Source organism: Salvia hispanica, chromosome 6, assembly GCF_023119035.1.
Source record: "Salvia hispanica cultivar TCC Black 2014 chromosome 6, UniMelb_Shisp_WGS_1.0, whole genome shotgun sequence".
Lineage (NCBI taxonomy): Eukaryota > Viridiplantae > Streptophyta > Magnoliopsida > Lamiales > Lamiaceae > Salvia > Salvia hispanica.
The window spans coordinates 34,909,956-34,929,213 of NC_062970.1; the positions used below are offsets into that span (position 1 = coordinate 34,909,956).

The 19,258-nt window shown below is 36.2% G+C and overlaps 2 protein-coding genes across 2 annotated transcripts; both read right to left on the reverse strand.

The window, feature by feature from the left end:
* Positions 1–2,164: 2,164 nt before the first annotated feature.
* On the reverse strand, positions 2,165–3,554 carry LOC125192977. Its single transcript, XM_048090664.1, has 3 exons — positions 2,866–3,554; positions 2,712–2,776; positions 2,165–2,437 (listed from the first exon to the last, which is right to left on the reverse strand). Coding segments are annotated over exons 1-3 (537 nt in total). The 5' UTR covers positions 3,337–3,554; the 3' UTR covers positions 2,165–2,436.
* Positions 3,555–10,370: 6,816 nt separating this feature from the next.
* LOC125191769 lies at positions 10,371–12,092 on the reverse strand. The gene is made up of 2 exons (XM_048089181.1): positions 11,752–12,092; positions 10,371–11,634 (listed from the first exon to the last, which is right to left on the reverse strand). The coding sequence occupies exons 1-2, from the start codon at positions 11,990–11,992 to the stop codon at positions 10,622–10,624; spliced, it is 1,254 nt and encodes a 417-aa protein (XP_047945138.1). The 5' UTR covers positions 11,993–12,092; the 3' UTR covers positions 10,371–10,621.
* Positions 12,093–19,258: the final 7,166 nt, after the last annotated feature.

Consider the following 19,258-nt stretch of genomic DNA (forward strand, 5'->3'; position numbering starts at 1 on the left):
AATTTGATATAAATATTATAATTTAATAATCTGTTATGAAATTAATCCTACTTTACAAGACATTTCAGGTTACGACCATAATTTCTTAGCTCAATCATTAAACGAACCAAAATGATTTTGACATAAAATTTCAACCAAAACAAATCATATTCACTGCAAGACTCTCACCAAACTAATAGCCGGAAGGGATCAACTAATGCTTTTCCTAAGACATTTGCTCATACATTAATAATAAATTTACACGTGTATACTTTTTGAAAAAATGAAATATAAATTAAATCCTATGTGGCATCTTTTCCTCCTCTCACACCCCGCCACTCAGACGGCAAGCTCCGCTATCACAGAGGTCAAACCCGCCTCCTCTCCGCCGATAGCTCCATTTCGTTTTCCGCTCAGTACTTTCTCGCAGTTTACACGAACCTATCTATAATCTCGATTGCGTAGAATAATTGATTCAGATTTAGGTTTTGTATTGATTTTATTACTCGTGTTAATTCGTAAATTAAAGAGCTGTTGGTGAGGATGGGAGAGATGTGTGGATCATCGGTAAGTTTGAGGTGCCAATTGCCCGTGGATGATCTGGACGCTTTGATTTCGATCACCTGCGATGAGGATCTAACCAATCTCATCCAAATATACGACCCTGCCTTTAAGATCAGAGCCTTCCTCTCCGTCAAAAAGGTGTCCCCGCCTCCAGAATGTCCGGCCTCATTCAAACGGATCACGTCAAAGCCACCGGTGTATCCTACTATCAGCCGGAAAGTTACTGCAAAAATTCCTATGTATCACTATCATTATCAACTTATCCACATCTACAACCACTTGCAATAGATACAAATCATCAATAGTTTGGAAGGGGGTGAGAGAGAGGCAGAGGTGGTGTTTGGCTTTTGCCGGCGGCAATATGATGTTCAAAAGGTTGAGAGTTGTGGGAAGATGAAATGAAAGTTGAATTCAGTGAACGTGGAGCGTGAGGGGAGGAAGAGATGCCACATAGAATTTAATTTATTTTTCATTTTTTTAAAGAATGTACACATGTCAATCTATTATTAGTGTATGAGCAAATGTCTTAGGAAAAGCATTAGCTGATCCCTTCCGACTAATAGTACATCACAACTTTGACAAGAAGGTGGCATGGCAAGCTGAAACATCAAGAATCACAATTTCACTCTTGAAGAGCTATTCATCAGTTATACTCTTCAAGAGTGCAGAAAACGCGACTGAACATATAGTGTGCCACATCAAGAAAGTCGAAGATACATTTTGCTTTTTCCAATCTCATCATCAAAAAATGCACATAAATTTCTGGCATTACCAGTTTATAAGCTCTAGCAATAATGGTGGAGGCTACTCAGTTCATACTAGGTTTCGATGAGGTAAGCTAATTTTTTTCTTAAATGAGCCAAAAAGGAAATACGAAAGAAAGAAAACTTTAAGTTCCAAACAAGCAATGTGCCTTCTTATATGCTCCATATTTTAGGATGGTACTTACTTCCTAAGCCATTCTTCTCAGTATCTCTAGTTTCAGATATAAAACAGTCTGTTGCTATTCAGCATATCTTTAGTATTGTGCTCACAACATGCTACAACATCCACTAAGCCAGCCATTCAAGTTCAGAAAGATATGTTAAGATTCCTGCTGCAATGAATCATCTAAGTGATTCTCTGGGATTAAAACTTATTTGTTGAACATCACATTGAAATGCAGAGTAACATACTTCATCAAAACCACCTATAGTCTTACAAGGATAGATACAAATATTAAGGTTCTAAATAGATCGAAGATCTATTCTATTAACTAATCCATCCACATTCAGATAAAACAGTAACATGTAGAAATAAATGACAGCTACTACTTACTAGCCACGAATTATGCATATAACACGGAGATTGCTAACAAAAGCCCAAACAGAGGATTTACAGCACATTTATCATACACTTTAAGCCGATCAAGGGAAGTTGCATTGCATGAACGGACATAAATATACATACTCAAAGGAACAGAAATCATATAAATCATCTTTGAACAACAGGGATTAGATAAGTATAACAACACATAATACTAGCAAAGAACCAGGCGCAAGAAAGCATAAACATGAGCATTTCCAGCTCACATTATGAACACGTTAACATGGGAAGTTTCCATAATAATGTTAAGCGCCTCTTAAAGCCAATATGGTATTTGCATTGCAACAAATGCTGGATCCAACTAATTCATTCACAAAAAAGCTTAAAGCTTACATGATAAAAGTGAACCACCGCTTAAGCCCCTAAATTCTAGATAATGCCCAAAATAAGCTACCGAAGATAGAAATTAAATACTATATATAACCATTAATCTGTTTCACCATAACTGTCATCCTTGTTTGCACCAATACTATACCTCTACCAAGGAACCATTTGCTTTATAATCTTCATATCAACATCGGATCTACCTCTGCACATCAGATTCTCAAGCAAGTTAGGGAAAATCAAACCAAACCAGTTCAACTCAAAAGAAATTGAAGATAATGCAGGCAGCAACACAGAGTAAACATTCAAAAACACCAATCCAGACAAAAGCAACCACAATGCCCTTATTCCTGATGCATAATTAAACACTAATCCATCAATAATTGTTGGAATTTCACACAAAATAGCAGCACACAGTTCCATAACATGCATGCAGAAGAGCTTCAAATATACAAAGAAACGGGAAAATCAGGCCATACCAAGACATCATAACCCGATAAGAGTCGGCCGCAACTCCAACCAAATACAATCCAGGAAATACACCCTGATACAAAAAGGGGGAAAATGAAAACCCTTGTAAGAAATCAAAATATCAAAATCAGGAATATGTAAATGTATATGTAGATGACATACTTCAAGTTGTTTCTGAACATTCTTAGGCCACTTTTTGGGGCGGCGGGCGGGCTTGCCTCCGGTCAAGGCGTAGACATCCTCCTCAATTTCTTCCCTCGACAGAGAAATCCAGACCTTCCTCTTCGAGTTGCGCTCAACGCCGCCGCTCTGGTGGGCCCCTTCCCTCAGCCGCTGCGACTTGAGCGCGTTGCTGCTGCCATCATTGTTCGCGGTGTCCTTTTTGGAACTCGACGCCGCCTTGATGGGCTCCTTCCTCGGCCGCAGCTTCCACGGCTTGGCCTCCTCCTCCGCCGCTGCAGCGTCGTCCAGCGGTGGCGGCGGGTGCTTGGGGTCGGAATCGGGGTGGTGATCAGCGGAATCGCGGCGGCGGAAGCGGTGGTTGTGGGGGGAGGAGGAGTTCTTGTGGGCCCATTTGAGGTGGGGGAGGGAGAAGTTGTGCAATGGTTGCGATTTCACAGGTGGTGCCGCCATCAGATATCACGGCATCAATACTTGAATAAAACCCTTTTTTTTGATGGAATTGTTGCGGTCAGTAGCGGAGAATTGTGAGGAGTTTGGGGGGGATTGGGGAGGTGCTTGCGGCGGAGGGAAGCAGAGACGCAATAAAACAGAGGAGTTTCTAATAAAGAATTTTAGAGAGAGAGATAGAGAGAGGCGCAATGGTGTGTGGGTTTGTGTTCATTATGCGGTGAAACCAAGTTATAGTATGTAGGAAGGAAGCCAAGCTAAGCGTTTGGTTTTTTTTTTTAAGGTATGTTTGGTTGAGACGCAAATACTAATGCTTTTTAACCCTATTTTATCACAAGGGTATGTTTTTAAAATTAACCTTAGTTTATTGGATGTGGCCAATGTAATACTACTATATATTTATCAAAATCGAACACTCGCTCTCTATTCGATTAACCCATTTTATTAATGTTAATAGATGAAAATTATAAGGGCATAATATGTACGAATGATATGAGAATAAAAGAATACCGTATGTTTGATTCTTTATATCAAGATTGAACTACATATTTAGGCCATATAATTATTAGAGCATCTGCAATGGGCGGCCGTCCGTCGTTGCAGCTCGTCCGGCACAACGCTGCTCTTAAACAAGAGCATGCCTGTGCCGCTGAGCATCCTTACGTGGCGTCTTGCTGAAAATCGGCCCAAGGGAACCATCTATCGCAATGATAGTATGATGCGCAATTCCATCTACAGAGCCAACTACGCAATCGGTAAGTTCCAAGGGTATTACCTCCAGAAAGAGCGGTCGGCGGGGAGCGGCAAGAGCGAGCTCGACATCATCAGTGCCGCCTTGGCGACCTACCAATCCTTGAACTTGAAACCGTTCAAGTACCTCAGCTTATGGCAGGAGGCGTGTCATCATGAGAAGTATAGGGGTGGTGTAGTAGCATCCTCCTCCAGCTCCTTCAGCAAACGGTCGAGGTCGGTAGCCCTATCCGACGGCGCCTCCGATGAAGTGGCTACCCAGCTTGTCGGAACTAACTTCGGGTAGCCCTGACGCTGGCCAGAGCAGTTCCCGCCGGCCGCAAGGAAAGAAGAAGGCGACGACCAACCGTTGTCGCGCCCCGACTCCATCCGCCCCCGCTCCCTTTGTGCCACCTCAACCCCCAACCAACTCGTTGTGGACCCTTTTGGGTCAACTCAATGCGACCGATAGGTCTAACATGACTCCCGACCAACTTGCAACACATGTGGCAATGATACGGGGTCTCCAAAGAACATTGGGGATAGAGGACTAGTCTTCCACGAGGGTATTTTTTAGTCTTAATTATATAATTTTTAATTTATAGGTTTTTAATTATGTATTTTTTTTATTTTCTAGGATTTTAATTATGTATTTTTATTTTTTAGGATTTTAATTTTGTAATTTTTATTTTTTAGGATTTAATTATGTATTTTTTATATTTTAATGTATTTTTATATTGTAGAAATGTTTTTAGTAATTAAAGTATTTAAATTGAATAATAGAATGGTGGGACCCTTGAGCTTGTCCTTGCGGAAGAGCATGGATGTGGGTGTTGTGCTATTGCCTAAGGACAAGGAGTAAAAGTGGGTCCGGACCCACCTCCGTGCTCTTATTTAAGAGCACGGATGGGGATGCTCTTATGTGTGGGCCCTATACATATTAAAAATCATTTGTGGACCTTATATTTGTGCGTATGCACGTTTTAAGGTTCTTTTCACTTTTTGATCTTTTTTCAGACTAATAAGAGCACGGATGGGGATGCTCTTATGACGAATGTTTGTGGGCCCTATACATATTAAAAATCATTTGTGGACCTTATATTTGTGTGTATGCACGTTTTAAGGTTCTTTTCACTTTTTGATCTTTTTTCAGATGAAAACACCCCCAAAAGGGTAGAGGGCAAATTTGTACTCTATTTTCTCGCTTTCCTCCTCCTCCTCCTTTATCTTCCTTTCATAGGTTCATCAATGAACTTGAAGCTATTGATGAAGCCCATTAGCTCGCGGAGAATGTAGAGCAAAAGAACGTTGGTTCTTGGAGTGAGCTACTCAGAGCTCCGGTCACCGGCATACATCACTTGGGCTTACCAGGATGAAAGCCCGGCCAGTGTAAAGCTATAGGGGTAATAATTTCAAGGCAGCGGTACAAGAATATGGGGTTTGAGGCTTAAAGCCACACTCGATAGAGCTAAAAGATTATCTGAAGGATACTATGAGGCACTTCTTAATGTATTCCTTAAAAGAGTTCAGGTAAACTAAGAAAGAAAAAATGTTCATTTTTTCATTAGTGGTAACATATGTTTATGATTATTAACTCATTTGGAGATCGATTCGATTATGGAAAGTGAAGCTTTTAGGAAATGCCTTTGGGATTTCGGATAACACTGTTAGGGCATATGATAAAGCTGAGATTCGTGCCGTATGATACTCCATTTTTTTTTATTATGTATCTCTACATGGATGATTAAGTAATCATTGTAGCCATTTAATTTTCGACGGGGAAATACAATGTGATTTTTCACGTTTTAAAAGTGTGCACCCTTCATCTGAAAGCTTTTAGATAGGTTCTCAGATCTAAAGGCTGAGATATTCTTGTAAGTTTGTAACTGGAAATGTTGCTGGAACCCTCGTCTAGGTTTTCTGTCTCGTTCCTCGTGGCATAAATTTAAATCGCATGCTTTTATAGAGAAACATGCTTAAGTCATTTCCGGAAAGAGGAAAGAGGAAAAAGAAAGAAAGAGAGAAAATAATGTACAAATTTTTCATCTACTCCATTGGTTGTGTTTTGGTCCGAAAAAAGGCCAAAAGTGAAAAGAATCTTAAAACGTGCATAAGTATAAGTATAGAGGCCGCAAACGTGCATCGTGACAAATATATGGCTTAAATATGTAGTTCACTCTTATATCAATGATTTTTGAAAACATGTGACATCATTAGTTTTGAAGTGAATTACAAATTACATTTCTAGACATTTGAGTTCTAACTTTTTCGATTCCCAATGAATTTTAATACTACATCCGTTCCACAATAAGTGTCACATTTTGGCATTTTCGGTCTCTCCCACAATAAGAGTCACATTTCACTTTTACCATAAATGTTAATTAGACCTCACATTACACCAACCAATTCTACTCACCTTTTATTATGAAACTAATATATATAAGTGAGACTCGTAATCCACTAACTTATTCAACTCATTTTTCTTTACATTTCTTAATACTCGTGTACATACTAAATGTGGCACTTAATGTGGGACGGAGGTAGTATCATGTATAGTTTTCAACATAGGAGATAATCACAATTCATATTTTTTTTTAACTATTCTTGAAATTTTTTTCACCACGTTATCTACAATTTCGATAATAAGGGCACATGTCTGAATAATCCATTTTACCTTTTCTGTTTCCAATGCTATCGACTGATAGACATCTGATTTTTTGCAAACATGTATTTCTTTATCTTATAATCCCCATTCAACAAGATAATGACCAAACCCACACGATTAGTCAGTCCTAGGTAAAACTTATACCAACCTAGCTCTGAACATTATGTATTTTTGTATCTCGCATGAAGTAAACATCGATTTGATGTAATGAAAACAAGACTATGAGGTTTACTTAAAGTCCATGTTGGTTTTTGCCCTAGAAAAACTGTGTGGGACTTGATCTTAAAAGAGGTGTTTATTAGGACCCATAAGAGCATCTTTAACGCGCGGGGCCGGGCAGCTGTTGGGTCCCGGCCCGCGTCACGATGCGTTGGAGGAGCGCAATTTCCGGCCTGGGCCAGTCCCGGGGACGCAGCCGCGCCCGGGGGCCATCCCGAACGCGCGTTAATCGTGCCCGTGCCGCACGCCCAACATCCCAGCCCGGCGTTGGAGGAGGAAGAAGAGGGAGGGGGAGAGGAAGAAAAGGGAGGAAGAAGAAGAAGAGAGAGAGAGAGAGGGAGAGGGTCTACGTGTTTGATTTTCAGAATTAAAATTTTTTTTCCCACTTTTTTTAATGTTCTAATTTTTAAATTTTTTTAGTTTAAAATTTATTATTTTTGTATTAAAAATGAATTTCTCGTGTTATAATTGCTCAATGTTTTTAATTTTTACAAATAATATAGGCTGGAGTTGTGAAGAGTGTAATTTAATAGTTGTGGCTTGGGATGAGGCCTGTAAGGTTAGAGGAGTTGCGGTCTCGGACTCAAATTTGAGGGAATGATGACGTGGAGGGAACTTGGGGCCTGAAATTGGGACGGGGTTAAGGATGCTCTAATATGTAAAGTGAGATAGGAGCACGGTTAAATGTGGTGGCGGTTACTTTAGCTTCTCTCTGGTTATGTCACCCTAAGAAATTTGGTGACGACACTGAGAAAATATATAGTGGTCAAGCCATACCAGTTGGCAATATGATGTGGTACGTCTATTCAATAAATTTATGACAAGTGAAGAGCTATATATGGAAACTAACAAATATAAACTAATGACTACTCATAATTTTAAAATATTCTATAATACTGAAAAATTTCCAAAAACTTATTAGCGTATAATTAGCAATTTTTAATATTTAATTTTTTCTTAATAGCATTTAAGAAATTCAAGATTTTTTTAAAAAAAATTATGAAATAATATAAAATATTAGTTACTATAACATAATACTAGTTAGAATAATAACTTATAAATAGAATTATTCATATAGTTTATTTACTTTACACACAATATATATAATCGTTTATTTATTAGTTTAATTTATATTAATTCTAAAATATGGAAAATTTATAAGCATCTCATGTATGTATATACATAATACACATACATGAATATTCTAAAAAAAATTATACTCTATAGCTAATAGAATATTCATATATTCATGGTAGTGGATTTAATTTAATAAATATTGACTACGTAGATCTTATAATTAATATATTACTAATTCTATTACACAATTCTATTCATAAATTTTCATGCTAATTATTATGTTATAAAGAATATTTAATAGTGTATTATAATTTTTTTTTTTAAATATTGAATTTCTTACGCTAACAAAATTTTGGGAAATTTTCAATATTATAGAATATTTTAGAATTATGAGTAGATTTATTAACATTTGTTAATTTCCATACATGGCTCTTTACTTGTCATAAATTCATTGAGTGGACATACCACGTCATATTGCCAAGTGGTATGTCTTGACCACTTAAATATTTTCTTGATGACACTCCATACATGTGTTAATAATTATTTTGATTTTCATTTATTTTCGTGATTTAATTCGAATGTGAATTTTTTATATAGGCAAATAGAGAAATTTAATGGTAACGTCATGATTGAATCGTACTCGAATCTAATAACTTTATCACTAGCTAGGTCAACTCACACACTCTCTATCAGTGGCGGATGCAGCGTATAACAAGGTGTACAACTGCACTTGTACCCCAGAATATAATTTCTTTATGCCGAATTTAGATATCTTAATATTGTCGCTTAAGTGACCTAAGTGGTGAAAAAGTTGGTCTTCTCGTATTTAGAGTAGGGTTTGATTCCTTATTGTTCAATTTTTAACTTTTATCATTTTCTAATGCATTTTCTTTTTTAGTATTTTAAATGTGAGACATTATAGCAATTTTCTATCGACTTTCTACTTTTTAAGTGATTGTAATTATTCCTATTTTGGTTAACCTTTCTTAGTTGTGGTAGTACTATATTTTAAGGTGATATATGGAGTAGCGTTTTTTCATCAATATCTAATATTGCATTTTTGACATTTGAGTATTTTTTTTATCATATTTTAAGTTATCGTAATTATTTTTCGCATCCTTGATTTCAAAATCTTAGATCCGTTATTGCCAACTAGTTTTTTTTATTGCAAATATACCAAGAAGATAGAGGAGAGAGGAAAAAGGGAGGCTATAAAACACTGGAATGTGATTAAATGAAAACTCTAGATATTGTACAAACGCAAAACTATAATCTGGACCATTGAAAAATGGCAACAGATCACAAAAAGCATCAACGGGAAAACATCAACAAGATTTCAACGGTAGTCAATGATTAATGTTGTGTTAATATTGTGTTGATACTGTGTTGACATTAAAATCTTAAAATTTTACAATGTGTTGATATTGTATTGAAACAGTGTTGAAACTGTTGAAGAGTTTTGAGTTTGTACCATATATAAGTTTGCATTTTATCACACCCATAAAATACTATATAAAAAAAAATTAGAAGAATATGAGAGGCGAGAGAAAGCAGATAAGACAGTAGTAATATGATCAAAATAATCCATCATTGTTGACGGGTGTTTTAGAAATAAAAAATCACTAATCATATTTAATCAAAGTTTTTTTAAGTATCGCATAAATACAAGTGAGAAAGTAGTACATCTGTACATATGCTAAATTTAAAATTCTCTCCATTTTTTACCCTCAATTCAGTTAATTAAAAAGATGCGTCATGTATTAAATTTGAAAATTTGCAGAACAGACAATATGTGAAATGAGTCATTTTCATAAGATGTGCAACTATAATATCCACATTTATGAAAGGTAAAAATTGTAGGAGTATCTCTTTATTTACTACTCCGTATAAATGTATAATGTAAAGACAAAGATAACGGGCTCCATCACTAAAAAAATAAGTAGCTACAAAGTTGACTTCTAATTAAATCTAATAGAAGCTATTCATTCAATTTATGTCTTTTAAAAAAGAAAGAATCGTGATACTGCAAGTTATGACATTAAAGAATAACACTGACAATTTAGCAAAGAACGTGCAGAAAATCCAACATATCACGAAAACTAAAAATCGTACATAAAAACTTGCATTTTCACTATTTTTTTTCAGATCGTGGAATTCACAATGTTGTTTTCAAATTTCTACAAAGAGTCGATAAAACAATGAAGTTGAAAGGTTATTTATATATTAAATAAATGATAATAACTAAGTTTATTTAAATAATTTATTCCTTTTTATTAGTGGGATCCATTAAAGTTAATTTTGTCTTAAACAAAAGGTAGCGATAGATCACACTCATGTATATATGCACTTCACCCAAAAAAGAATCTATATTTAGTTCTTTGGCATCTGAATTATTGTCTATACAATTTGATCCAACAGCAAATTGAATTATGAGCAACAAAATCCTATCCACATATTAACCACAACCCAAACCAAAGATATAAAACATTCTTATGTCCCACCATAACAAAAATGAGTATCATCAAATAAACATAAACATTTGAATTCCCTTCCCCATTTTGCAAATCATTATAGGTTACCTGATTTTAGACCTATATTTCATGATCCTTGGGAGATCCGACCCGACATCATGTCCGGGCCGGGTGCCTGTGCCTCTTCCCCTCCGGGCACACCCATACCCGGATAAGAACCCGGAACAACGGCCATGTTCCTCGGCGGCCCGTTATAATAAACCGGCTGACCCGAATTATCAGTGATGAAACGGGTGGGCACTTCATACGGCCTCACACCCGCTCCATACACGTGATTCATGCCCGGATATCCCATGGGTACTTGACCCGATGGAACCGGGTACGACTGCAGAAACTGTGCCCGGATCGGAACCTGTGGAACGGAGGCGTTGGCGGCCTGCACGTGACTGCCGGGCATGTAATACACCGCGGGCATGGGCTGCACCTGCGGGTTCGGGTAGTGCCAAACGGGTCCACCCGAATACCCGGTTGGTTGAGAGGCCATTTTATCGTGCAGCATTTCACTCTCCTTTATATGCTCTGCAGCCTGGACCGGGTTAACGGGTCGGGTTTTCACGGGCGGAAGATCCGGAATCATTTGTAAGTTGGGTGGGGCCAGGGACGAGGATGTGGAGCAGAATGGAGATGAGACGACCGGGGCGGGTGAGCCCGGATCCGACATCGAAACGTTGTCGTTTGGGAGGTTTTTGTTCCTGAGTTTGGTGCTGCCCTCTTTCAACGCATCGTCGGAATTATCCAACCCGAATAAGTAATCCGGCACTTCGGAGACGATCGAGGAGACCTCGGAGCGGCCGCGCTCGAGAACCGAACCGGCGGTGGGTCCGCCGTTGAGAACGTCGACGAACCAGCTCTCGCGCTTGGCGGAGCCGTCGAGGAGCGAGTTGATGCTGGAGGCTCTGGAGTCGTTGAGGTTGTCGTCGATCGGGAATAGGAAGAGGCGGAGGCGAGCCGATTTCTGGCTCTGGCTCAGGCGATCGTACTCCTCCATCATGTTCTCGACGTCCTCGTCGGCGGTGACGGTTATCAGCGCGTCGAGGTCCTCGTTGGGGAGCTGGTACTTTATGCTTATGTTGGTTATACCTATCGAAAACCGTTTCAATTGGATCAAAATCAAAATCAAAATCAAAACTGAAATACAATTCTTCATCGCAGGCAGTTCAATTCAAAAATTGAAATTGAAATTGAAAATTAGTTTACCGGAAAGCTTGGAGAGCTTGGAGAGGAGAGCGGCGAAGGTGGTGTGGCGGTGGATGGCGACGATGCGAGTGTCGCCGCCGAAGTAGCGGAGCTGGTTGTCGTGGGGGCGGGGGAGGATTTTGCCGCCGAAACTGCACATGAAGCGGACGCGTGGCTGCGGGGCGTCATCGTGGAGGTTGTGGTGGTCGGAGCGTGGGGTGGAGGCGAGGGAATCGGCGGGGTTGGAGTCGAGATCGGCCATGAATCGGAAAAGGTGAAGTTAGAGAGAGAGAGAGAGTATAGTAGCGTAGGAAGAAATGGGAAGAAAGAATGTGTTGGGTGAGTGGTGGTGGGGGGGAATATTAAAGCGAAGGTAGCTGTCACAAAACCACCATTTTTATTTCTGACTGCATATTTTTGTCATGGACGGAGTAAACGTACTTCGTCAGCCCCACCCACTCACATACGCAAATTCATTTAAATTGTTATGCTAAATGACACTGAAAATATAATTAAAATATTAGTATTATAGATAATGAATATCAGCTTATTATAAAAATATATTTACTTAAAATAATATGAGTGGTAAATTCAAACTGAAAAAACATGACAGTTGCAAAGAGAATAGGTAATTATGAAAACCATCTTGTTTTTTTTTTCTGATTATTTATCATTTTTGCATCTATAAGAAATGTTACTATTATAACATGCTAGTAGTACACAAGTTTGCAAAAACCGTCTACGAAAAAATAGTTTTATCTATACGAATGTGCAAGAAGAATGTACGAGAGGAAAAAAAATAGTGAAAAAAATTTCAATATATAGAAATTAGAATACTAAAATGAAAAGGTTACACTTTTTTTTGTACACGGATAGAGTATTTTAACATAGAGCACTATAAATTTAATTCATAGCACATAGAGTTTGCATCTTTTAGCACCGTAAATGTGAAAAAATATCATTTGAGTTTCTTTTTCTTTTTTGCCCATGAATCCTAAAAGGCGCAAGTAAGCTAGCTAAAACCATCATCATCGACCGATTTCCCTATCTAATATTAGCAATGTAGAATTAATACGATGCTTTCAACATTATAACTAGTGTCTGCTAGACTGCTACCACTGTTTTACGACCAAAGATTAAAAAGAGTCACCCCTTCGATATTCCTTATATTCTACTTTCGGTCCAAAAATTTAATCCTACATTAACTATCATGTCATAATTGGAAGTCGCCTATATAATAAAGACAAACTTGTAATTTATGTCATAATTTTAGTCAGTATACTTATATTGATCACATGGAACCCTCGAAGTCGGACCATTGGTAATGAATTAAGCCGTGCGACATTAGTCATTCATCTCATTTCTTACTCTATTTAACTCTATATTCGAAATTGAACCACTTGTAGAGAATGGATTGCCTTCTCTCTTAAGGATATCTTACATTTTCTGCAATAATTTTACAATTATTTATATACATATTAAATACAGTATATAAAAAATTGCAAAAAATGGAGGATCCAAAGTAATACTCGTCTGCTATTAGGAGTTTCAGTTCACTTTTATTATAAATGATAGGTAGACTTCATATTTCATTCACGTTTTTAACAAAACTAATAACAAAACTAATACTCATATAAAAATGGATCTCGACTATCTTTTTTTCACTCATTTTCCTTTACATTTCTTAAGATCCGTGTTGAACTCAAATGAGACTCCTAATGTCGGACGAAGTTTGTGGTGTCAACCACAATAATGTATTTGTGATATCAAACTCAATGAACAAGCTCGTTGTAAATACAGAAGCAATATGGTAAACCAATGGCCATCGTAGCTTACCAGGCTACCATTAGCTGAGAGAAATTTTTTTTATAACCTATGTCTTGGTGTAACTGCGTGGATCACACGTTCGGATCGTCCAGCTATGGACAATGATATATATGTACGCCGTTGATAGAATGTACTAGTAATACATCCTAGAAAATTATTCAGAAATGAATCTTATAATTTAGGTTTTAATATTTGCTCTTGGGATGTCAGATGTAATCATGTAACGATCATGCTTGGAGATTGATATGGATTTTAAAAAAAGATGAGGAAAAAGTAAACAGTCTTATTTTGTACATTCAAAATTGAAAATAAACTTGTTAGAACTATAATACTACTACAACAAAAAAAGATGTATAGCATAATAACTCCTAGTAAATACTAGTACTAGTATTAAAACAAAAAATCCAACAAATTTATGTAATACAAATTTGATGAAAATAGACCTGCATTAAAAATTTAATAATTAAATAGCACTAAAAATTTAAAGTAAGTCCGATTCAAAAATAAATAAAAACTTTTGCCTCAGACTCGATTGACTTATGAAAAAATAGATTATTCATTTTTGTTTTGACTTGCGCTTTTTACTATCCCGGTCGAAATTCTACTTCTATAGAGTACGAATTAGGCTTTGATTAACTGAGTATAGTAATCGCTCCATCCTCGATTAACAGTCACATTTTTCCATTTCAGTTCGTCCCCAATTAAGTATCACACTTCATTTTTACTATAAATAGTAAGTAGGTCTCACATTCCACTAACTCATTTCACTCACATTTTATTATAAAATCAATATAAAAAAGTGGGTCTCACATTCCACTAACTTTTTCAATTAATTTTTATTTACATTTCTTAAAACTCATGCCCGATCAAAATATGACTCTTAATTGGGGACACAAGGAGTTTATTCTTAGAACCGAAAGAGAAGAGAGCCAAGATTCGGTTAGTGTCAAATGTCATACTCCATCAATCATTAAAAAAGTGTTCCTTAAGAGTAGTATGAACTTTTCTTTTTAAAATATATAAATAAATATATAAATAAATATATCATTATATCATTACAGGGGGCATTAAGGTGCTTTTGCCCCTTTAGTGTCTATTTCCTTTTTAATATCATCCATTAGATTTAATGGATGGACGGACTAGATGATTCTTTGATAAAGGATCCCGTGTTGCATTATTCGGCATGATCTGTGCATTATATGGGTATAATTGTAAAACTACAGTAAATCTAACGCATTTCAAAATGGAAGGAGCGAGATTTAAGCAAAATTTTCATAGATACTCACTCTCTCTCTCATTCCAACTGTCTCACTCCTCAACCCACGACAAAAAATCGTCTCCTTTAATTCCCCTTCATTTCCAAACCCTAGCCGCCACGGAAATCAATCCAAGCTTCGATTTTCACGGATTAACCAAGCTTCCGACGTTGTTCGTCAGTCGAAACCTCAGTACCGTCGCGCTCAACCATGAATTTCAAGACCACAACAAGGTAGGGTTTATATGCTTCGACTTTTTGTAATACCCAATTTTAATTATCGATTTTCACCGACGAAACACCGCCTAGTAGTCGATTCAATGTTTTCTCTCAGACAATATCACGGTTGGGACACGCATTTTGGTCGATATTTTTGTAAATCATGAAATTGTCTGCATTTTCGTTAGGGTTTTGTACATAATTGAAGCTTTTATTTAATTACCGGTCTACAATTGTCGAATGGACGATAGCGTACTGAAAATCTTAACCAGTTTGATATTTTGTTCGTCTAACAGATCCACAATGACAAAAAGATGCCAACCGTTAAAATCCCAACCCCCCCAGGCTGCAGGTGAGCAGTGTATTGCATTTGGCTCTTTAATTCATAGAGTAGTGGCGTGCATTTTTTTTTTAAGCTTCATCAATCGGTCTAATAGGGAAAATGTTATATTCAGATTTACAGTATTTGCTTCCATTTGTATATTATGCATTTAACTGGATTTTTACATTAGCATGTATATGATACATTATTTATACCGTTTTGTACATTACATTAGTTTAATTTGATACATTATTCATCCAGTTCTGTTGCAAGCTACATTATTTATACCGTTTTCCACAATGACAAAAAGATGCCAACCGTTAAAATCCCAAACCCCCCCCCCAGGCTGCAGGTGAGCGGTGTATTGCATTTGGCTCTTTAATTCATAGAGTAGTGGCATGCATTTTTTTTTTAAGCTTCATCAATCGGTCTAATAGGGAAAATGTTATATTCAGATTTACAGTATTTGCTTCCATTTGTATATTATGCATTTAACTGGATTTTTACATTAGCATGTATATGATACATTATTTATACCGTTTTGTACATTACATTAGTTTAATTTGATACATTATTCATCCAGTTCTGTTGCAAGCTACATTATTTATACCGTTTTGTACATTACATTACCAATTTACATACATTACTGACAAGTTACAGTATGAAATATTGTGTTCGTTGTAAAGTTTGGTACATTACTAGCCAGTTACTACTCATTATATGAACTTCTTGGTACATTATTGAGTTGCATGGCAAAATCTTTTGGTACATTATTGATATGTTGTCTTGCATTATGTGTTATTTATCGTACACTACTGACCTGATATATTAACCATTACTGTTGTTGCTATTACAAATGCATTATACATATATTTTTGTACATTATTGATCTGTTACATCACTGATACATGTAATTTCCTTTTGCTAAACCAGAAGGTGTTGGAGGAACTTGGCAGCAATGGCGATCTCAATTCACCCAACCAGGAGGTGTTGGAGAAAGATGAACCAAGTAGGCTTGTTTGGAAATGCTCATGCCCATGGATCAACCTCATTCCTTGTGCGCTGCGGCGGCAACGGCGGCTCTGTGACGGTCTCGGTGAGAGAGGATTTTGCAGCACCTAGTCAAAACAAGAAAGACAACATGTACTTCAGGAGGTGTCCAACTGATTTGAAATAGATTTGTAGGGTATTTTGTCTAGATTTATGACGATGTAAAGCACTTGGTATGGTTTGAATTAAATTTGCTTTCATAATTATTCTCTTCAATCTGTACATTATTCACTGATCCGTGCACATTATTAGATTCTATTTAGTACATTATTTACTGCAACAAATCTTAAACGCATTAAAAAATGAAATTTAATTCATGTGGTGGTGCTATAGCCTAGCCCAATGGGTTGCTAAACCCAAGGGGAATGATTCAAACTATTTGCCCTTTGTGATGGTTCCGTTTGTGAGTGGGTACTACAACCTAGCCTCATGGATAACTAAACCCAAAGGGCATGACTTCAATTTCATTTCAACATTATTCTATTCAGTCTGTACATTATTCAATGATCCGTGCACATTATTAGATACTATTGGTACATTATTTACTGTACCAAATCTTAAACGCATTAAAAAAAGAAATTTAATTCATGTGGTGGTGCTATAACCTAGCCCCATGGGTTGCTAAACCCAAGGGGAATGATTCAAACTCTCTGCCCTTGGTCACGTTTTCGTATTTCGGTCGGTACTATTCTCTAGCCACATGGATTGCTAAACCCAAAGGGGAATGGATTTAACTTCTGTCACACGTTAAACCCATTGTAATGTACATTATTCAAAGCTGAATATACATTATATAACTATAATCGTACATTAATACAATCTACATTATACATTTAATATAGTGCATTACTTGTCGAAAATTTACAAACTGAAACTAACGAAAAGAAAACACGAAAATCTGTAAGCAATGGATGATTTCATGAAATAAAATGACAATTGATGCAAAATAAAACTAAATACAACAACGACCTAATCACAAACAAATAGAGAAAACCATAAAGGTCAATTACACGCTTAATACAATTACTTTCTACCAAAATTTATCAATAATCAAAATAAAAACAGACGTCTTCAATTGATTCAAGACGACATCAATTTCTTGAGAAGGTCTTCAATGGAGGAAAAACGATGAGGGAGAGCATTAGGCCCTTATTGCTCGCTTCTTCCATCGTTTAAAGAGAAACGAAATCAATTAAACCGTGGATTCTTCAATTTAGAAAACCAAACAACAATTTAGGAATGACAAATTCTTCAATGGAGAAGTCACACTGAAAATTTCGATAGAGAAGAACGCTGAAAATTTTGATAGAGAAGAAAGAGAGAAGAAAGATTGAAGCATGAATCAATAAAATAAATAAATTAGATTATTTATATACCAAAGTTAAAAAGGAGTGAATCAAGGAATGTAATTAACCGCCTAAAGCTATCACTCCCAAAACTGCCCTTTTTCTTATTAAAATAATGATTTTATTAATAATAGGAGCATGAATCTAGGCCATTAGATCTTAAAAATAGATGGTGGAGATTATAAAGAAAAAAGCATAAAAGATGGGAAAAGTATATGAATACATCTCTATCATTATATTTACAACTTATACCATTATATTATATTACTAATGATACAAAATCTACTCTCCACTAATACTTTCTTTCTCTCGGTTTTACTTTATCAATTACATGTTAAAATCTATGTTGAACCAAATGTTCATACGTTCCGGAGATGGAGGAATGAATATTTAGTTGCATCCAAAGAGGTTAATTTCCAAGTCTCAACCAACAGTGACTATTCTACAAGTTTAAATGCATCGATCGACTTGAAAAACAAGGAACCCGCCAACTATTCCAACCATGTCTCGTCTCCTAGCACTCAGAATTGTCCCATAGGAACTAAAGCGGCAAAGAGAAAGGCGAATGAGAAAAAGGTATGACAACTCCGAGTACTTAACCGTCTCTAGCTGGACCCACCTCGATTCTAGATAGGGTTGTTTTCGCTATATTCAATATCACCAAAATTGCCAGCTCTGACAGTTGAAGACAATGGTAGAGAAAGATATATTGGTAATGTTCAAATTAGTTTTGGATTTGCACAACCACATAATTAATAAACTTAAAGTTGTGGAAACCTAGTAGGATGTACTAGTTTCTATTCTTTGGAAATTTAAAATTTTACTTTCTTGAATTTTTTATCTTATGACTTACAATTTTTTCACTAGTTGTGTATAATGTTTCTTATGAATTAATTTCCTTTAGTATATTGTTGTGTATTTTAATTTTATAAAATAATTTATAAAAAATAAAAATTGAAATTAAATGAGAGAGGTATGAAGATATGTATGATTTGTGTGACATAAATATTGAGGTAAATGATTATGAATGACTAGAGGTACGACGAGAGGTATCACTGCTGATTATGGATGATTTTAGACCTATCTGAATAATAATATTATTAATAATAATAATAATAATATTAATAATTTATAATATTCTTATTCACCTAAATTTGTTACTCATGGTTTACTTGAATGATTGGAATAAAATATTTGTGTGGTTGCAAATTGAAGAAACTATTGTCCAATGACAACTTAGCCTTCTTTTCTAATGGGAATTGATCATGTCAGCGTAGACCGAGCAAGAACTATTTTTTCTAAAAATATGTAAATTTTGAACAAAATCCTCACATTTATTCGACCTAAAAATAAGACGAGTGGTTTCATTTTTCTACTTATTAGCTAATATTTGAATCAAATTTACACTTCCATTTCAACAACTTACAAACCAAAATTAACCTTAATGATGAGTATTACAGTATGTCTTAATACCACACTGAAATAGATTGTTCTGTCTGAATAACATAC

Bases quoted from the DNA above. Each gene is read 5' to 3' on its own strand.
- LOC125192977 (XM_048090664.1), bottom strand. From the start codon at position 3,336: ATGGCGGCACCACCTGTGAAATCGCAACCATTGCACAACTTCTCCCTC. The intron at 2,777-2,865 runs GTATGTCATCTA...TTTTTGTATCAG, and splicing joins ATGTTCAGAAACAACTTGAA to GGTGTATTTCCTGGATTGTA.
- LOC125191769 (XM_048089181.1), bottom strand. From the start codon at position 11,992: ATGGCCGATCTCGACTCCAACCCCGCCGATTCCCTCGCCTCCACCCCA. The intron at 11,635-11,751 runs GTAAACTAATTT...GGTTTTCGATAG, and splicing joins CAAGCTCTCCAAGCTTTCCG to GTATAACCAACATAAGCATA.